Source organism: Cystoisospora suis (genome assembly GCF_002600585.1).
Source record: "Cystoisospora suis strain Wien I chromosome Unknown contig_4977, whole genome shotgun sequence".
NCBI classification, from domain to species: Eukaryota; Apicomplexa; class Conoidasida; order Eucoccidiorida; family Sarcocystidae; genus Cystoisospora; species Cystoisospora suis.
In genome coordinates this window covers 1-4,820 of record NW_027157769.1, presented here as the reverse complement: position 1 = coordinate 4,820, position 4,820 = coordinate 1, and the positions used below count along the sequence as shown (strand labels likewise).

At 54.0% G+C, this 4,820-nt stretch overlaps 2 protein-coding genes across 2 annotated transcripts; one reads left to right on the top strand and one right to left on the bottom strand.

Annotated features, from left to right (window-relative positions):
* CSUI_008736 (uncharacterized protein) lies at positions 1–2,224 on the top strand (the record flags this gene model as incomplete). Its single annotated transcript, XM_068068861.1, has 1 exon — positions 1–2,224. A coding segment is annotated over one exon (1,748 nt), but the record flags the coding sequence as incomplete, so codon positions are not given.
* Positions 2,225–3,074: 850 nt separating this feature from the next.
* CSUI_008735 (uncharacterized protein) lies at positions 3,075–4,274 on the bottom strand. Its single transcript, XM_068068860.1, has one exon. The coding sequence runs from the start codon at positions 4,154–4,156 to the stop codon at positions 3,680–3,682; it is 477 nt and encodes a 158-aa protein (XP_067919163.1). The 5' UTR covers positions 4,157–4,274; the 3' UTR covers positions 3,075–3,679.
* Positions 4,275–4,820: the final 546 nt, after the last annotated feature.

Sequence of the window (4,820 nt, the reverse complement as noted above, 5' to 3'; positions counted from 1 at the left end):
CAGCGTCACAATCGCCGGCCAGCAACTCGACTACAACTCCAACAGCACCGGAGGCGACGTCACCGACGACAACGGTCCGGGCAGGATCTTCGTCCTCACCAGCGTCACAGTCGCCACCCAGCAACCCGACTACAACTCCACCGGCATCGGAGGCGACGTCAACGGCGGGAACAGGAACTGCGCCATCACAAGGGCGGTCAGCGACACAGATATCGCATGTGCCGCCGTCATCACCGGGGCAAGGTATACTGGCATCTCCGACGAGAAATCCGGCAGACGCGCGTCCCGGGACTTCGAGGCCGGCCTCGTTGGGAAAAGAACCAGTGTTGACGACGTCGTCGGCAGCATCACCGCAAGGGTCGCCGACGTCAACGACAGAAGATCCATCTTCATCTTTTGAAGTGCAGTCAGCGGCGTCCGTCTCAACGTTGTCAGCATCAAAGTCGAACCCGACGCAAACGCCGGCGGACTTGTCAGGGGACCTATCCACAGTGGCAGCGGGAGGAGCTTTATATCAGCATCCAGAAGCATCGCCGGTGACAACTCCGTCGCCGCCATCACCATCCAACAGCTCGACTGCAGCGTCACCACCACCGGAAGCCACGTCACCGTCGACAACGCTCGGAACAGGGGCCTCGTCATCACAAGCGCAGTCGGCGACACCACCATCGCAGGTGTCGCCGGCGGCAGTAGGATGCCTCAAGCCCTCAGTAGTAAGCAAATCGGTGGAGGGGCGCGCCATAGTAGATGTCGGATACATTTGGCTCAGGAACGGACAAGACCGCGAACGGGGCGCGAAGGTGCCAATCGAGTTTGATTTCCGGGGGACGCACTTCAGGGTTTTCTTGCCTCGGGAGGCTGAAATGCTTTTCGAGGAGCGGGGAGTGCTGAAGGAAGTGGTGGCGGGACTAAGAGAAGAGCCAGTGGAGTTAGAGATCGAAGGAACAAAAGGATGGTTTTGGGGGCATAAAAAGGCCGACAAGTTTGTAATTTTGTGGAGGACAGAGAATGAGGTTCCGTATGAAGTCGGGCTACCTCTGAAAGCTATAGACGTCTTTGTCCCTCTGTCTGACAAAACTAAAGAGACATACGAGAAGCTACGCTTCCTGCTGAAGGTGGTCATGGAGCAAGTTGGGTTGCTAATAGAACATCCAGCGCCCACGTTGCATGAGGACTCACACCAACAGTGGTGGAACTCGTATTTTTTTGAAAAAGCTCCACCATACAAAGAAATGGATATCGGGGTGCGCCTTGCGAAATATGAGCTCTATGGTGAGTTCGCGGCACACTACTTTTTGGAGGGGGGTAACTCCATCGGCTGTATAGTAGCCAAAGTCTCGAAGGCACCTGAAAGCGGATGGGAGGACAGAAGGACCTTCGTGAAAGTAACGCTTGACAATCAGCTGAATTTGTACCTGTTTCTGGGCCGGCACGTCGAAGCCGTTCTGGAACAAGGGCTAAGAGTGAGAAAAGAGCTCGTAGAACCTCTTTCAGTGTCTCTGACGACACCGTCTGGATCGGGTACCTCTCACTGGGACATAGACTGGGGTACCGCAGAGCTTGTTGCCGAAACGTGGGAGAAAGAAGACATCACGTATAGGGTCCACGTGAAACCAGGGCTCGAAGCTACTCTCGAGAAGAAGGGTGGGCCGGGCGTATTTCAGGAGCTGCGCCGCGCTTTGCGAGCTGGCTTGGAAGAGTTCGCCCGTGTGCAGGTCCCCAAAAAACTTGAAAGAAAAAACCAGTAACTTCCCTGAAGTGTATAAGAGCTGTTGTGCGACATGCTTGTCTATATGAGTACCGATGTAGGGGCGTGCGGAGGACGTAACCCTCACGGATTTTGCTGCCGTCCTACGTAAGCGCCAATCTAGTTTCTTTTCGTATTTACGCCGTCTTCACAGGTAGGACAGGACAAAGGGCCTGCTTTCCCGAAGAACACAGTCCACTTGTGCACGAGCTCGGTATCTACTGTCGCATTGTCGGGTACACACTATACACATTTGTGTTTACCACATGGGATACAGAGAAAGATCTGTGTATAAAGCTGTAACCCCTGTGGCCTGTTTTGCCGTCCCATGTTTACTAGTCACGTAGCTGTGGCCTCGCGTAAGGTTGCCTGTCCTATCAGAAAAGAACGCTCGTGTTTCACCGTACAGGGTGGGGAGCGGGGTCTCTATTTTTGGCCGAGTACTACAGGTTGCTTTCGGCACGGACTTCACGGGAATGTGTGACGCATTGTCGTCTGTCTGTCCTGCGGCCAAACTGCTGCGTTTGTGCCCTAGATGTTTCCCTGTAAGACGAGATTACTGATATCAAAGAAGGCGGGAACGGCGGAAATGTGAGCTCTTTGCTTGAGGTCGTTGTTACAGTGGAAGCTCCGCAAGTCAGTGCCTTGAGCGGAGAGGCAGAAGAAACCTCTGCAGTGTCAGTTACCGATGCGGCGCCAGCCAGAAAGCTCCAAGAAAAGTAAAGGGTAGGGGATGCCTGGCGGAGGCAGAGTTCTCGCGTACACTCAGTTGCTTTGATGGCACGCAGCAGAACCGTAGCGCCCGTACGCGCAGATTCAACAGGAAGAGAAGGGTAGCAGGAGCATATCGCGGCGTGACCGCGATATCAGTCCGACAAAACTAGCGACCTTGGGAAAAGCGTGTGTCCGCACTCTTGCTGTTCTCCCGTCTCGGCCCTAGACCTACAGCAGCGGGCCTAGCGGGAAGAGGTGGCAGCTTTATTCAGCACGAACAGAAAAGGTGCAAGGATGAGTAAGATACCCTGACGCTGATAGGCGATGACTACAGATTCCAAGCAAAGTGCGCTCGATCCACGGAGCTGAAAATGATACAAGCCACTTACAATCGCTGTTGGCACAGATCGTTATGATTCGAACGTTACATGGGCTACGCAGCCACAAGATGAAGAGGTTTGTGAAGAAAGCTCTTTCACTTCATTGGTGCTTCCGAATAGAAAATTTTCAACAGCTGCAGTTTTTCTTTCCTCCGGTCTCACCTGTATAATTAGTGCCACGAATATGTACACAAAGAGCCACGAAGCAAGCCAGAACTTCAATGACATCTAAGGCGTGTTCTTATCATGAGAAAGAGGTGAAAGAGTACTTATGCTTCACGTACTTCGCTCTGTATGCTGAGCTCTGATAAAGGAATGCTCCGTAGGTCTCTCTGAAAACACCACCATGGCATCGTGTGTAGTACAAATGTGTACATATATTCGGTCTTTCCAGTACTCTGCGGGAGTTAGGGACCTGTATTGGGCCCAGTACTGGCCCGCTTGGTCAACTAGCATTTGCTCTACTACTTCCCCTAGGCGCACCAACGTTGCCACCCTATGCTTTATTCTACAATAATCTTCTATCAAGGCTTCTGTTGCACGCTGATACTATGTGTAAATTCTATCCCTCTCGCCAGCCTGATGGCGGAACATGGATGACTCACTCGGATTCGACGGCTAATGAGAGCTGCTCCAACAGGGTGAAAACTCGCACGCATGGGAGCGGTTTGCCTAGTCCGCGTCAGTTGTCTCCTTGTTGCTTTGCCTGGACTTCCACCAACGTAGCAATTCCACCTGACCTGCGGAAGCCAGGTAGAATGACTTCACAGTACACGTTGTAGAGCACGCCTCCTGTTGTGTCGAGGGCTTCAGCACTAAGGCTCCTGCGGAGCCTCCTTTAGCAGGAGCCGCTAGTTTGACGACAAAAGACACAATGCTCGTGGGTGGCCCTCCTCACATTTTGAACAGACCAGGGGTCCTTTCTTGCTTTGACCCTGGCTCTCGACGAATCGTCCCGCTCGTTCCGTGTCAGCCCCAGACGACCTCCAACTCTCTGGCTTCGTCTTTGCAGGCACATCTGCGAGGCCTGCGCCTTCCTACTGGCGTTCCTCCGATTGTTCCGGCCGAAGGCCTGGGCGTTCGAACCACCCTGCCCAATCCTTCCGGGGGACATTCCCCGTCCGGGGTACGGCTTTCCAAAAGCGCTGTTCTTCTGGTATCCTGTTCTAGTGTCGTTCCGTGCGCGTCTCCAGCGGTCAATCCTCTCCCTCGTGCAATTGAAGGAGTGCGCGAATTTGATGGCCTCCTTCTTAGTCCCAGGGCCCTCAGTCGACATAAGCTTCATGATCTCGGGATGTAGGCCGTCGATAAACATCTCAATCTCCTCAACCAGCGGTAGCCCCGGGCAATCAAGACGGACCCTGTTGAACTACGCGACGTAATCGTCCAAGCTTCCTGTCATGCGTACCTTTCTGAGCTTTTCTCGGGCGGCCAGGGGAGAAACTCCTCCGCTGTTGATGCGTAGCTTCCTGCTGAAATCCTCCCATTCACAGAGCGAGTCGCTGGCTATCAGTCCCATGTACCAACTGAGAGCGTCGCCTTCCAAGATTGATCCAGCTATACTCAACTTCGTAGTGGGAGGAGCCCTATCAAGATGGAAGTAGAGCTCCACGGAGTTTATAGTACGGGGAGCTCCTGGACGGGAAGATCGGATGTTCGCCCCCCGGGCTCGTAGAGCCCCGTAGGCACGGAAGGGAGGCCGATCGCAGGGAGCGCCCCTGCAAATTAAAGAGAGGTCAGGAGAGCTAGGAACAATCACCGAAGGTGTATCCAACGAACTCGACTGCCAGGACGCCGAGTTAGCCGCCACGGAGGCTGAGTCAGCATCTTAGGCTCTTCGCCGAAGGTATTGGTTCGAGATGGACGAAGTCTGCGCCAGGTCAACAGTCTACGGTAGACAACCGTCCCACACCCAGTCGAGATATTACCCTTTCGGGAGGCCGAGGTCGACTTCGCGTAGTCTCTGAACGCCAAGAATC

What these genes read in the sequence shown, in the direction of transcription:
- CSUI_008735 (XM_068068860.1), bottom strand. Translation starts at nt 4,156, where the DNA reads ATGTTTATCGACGGCCTACATCCCGAGATCATGAAGCTTATGTCGACT.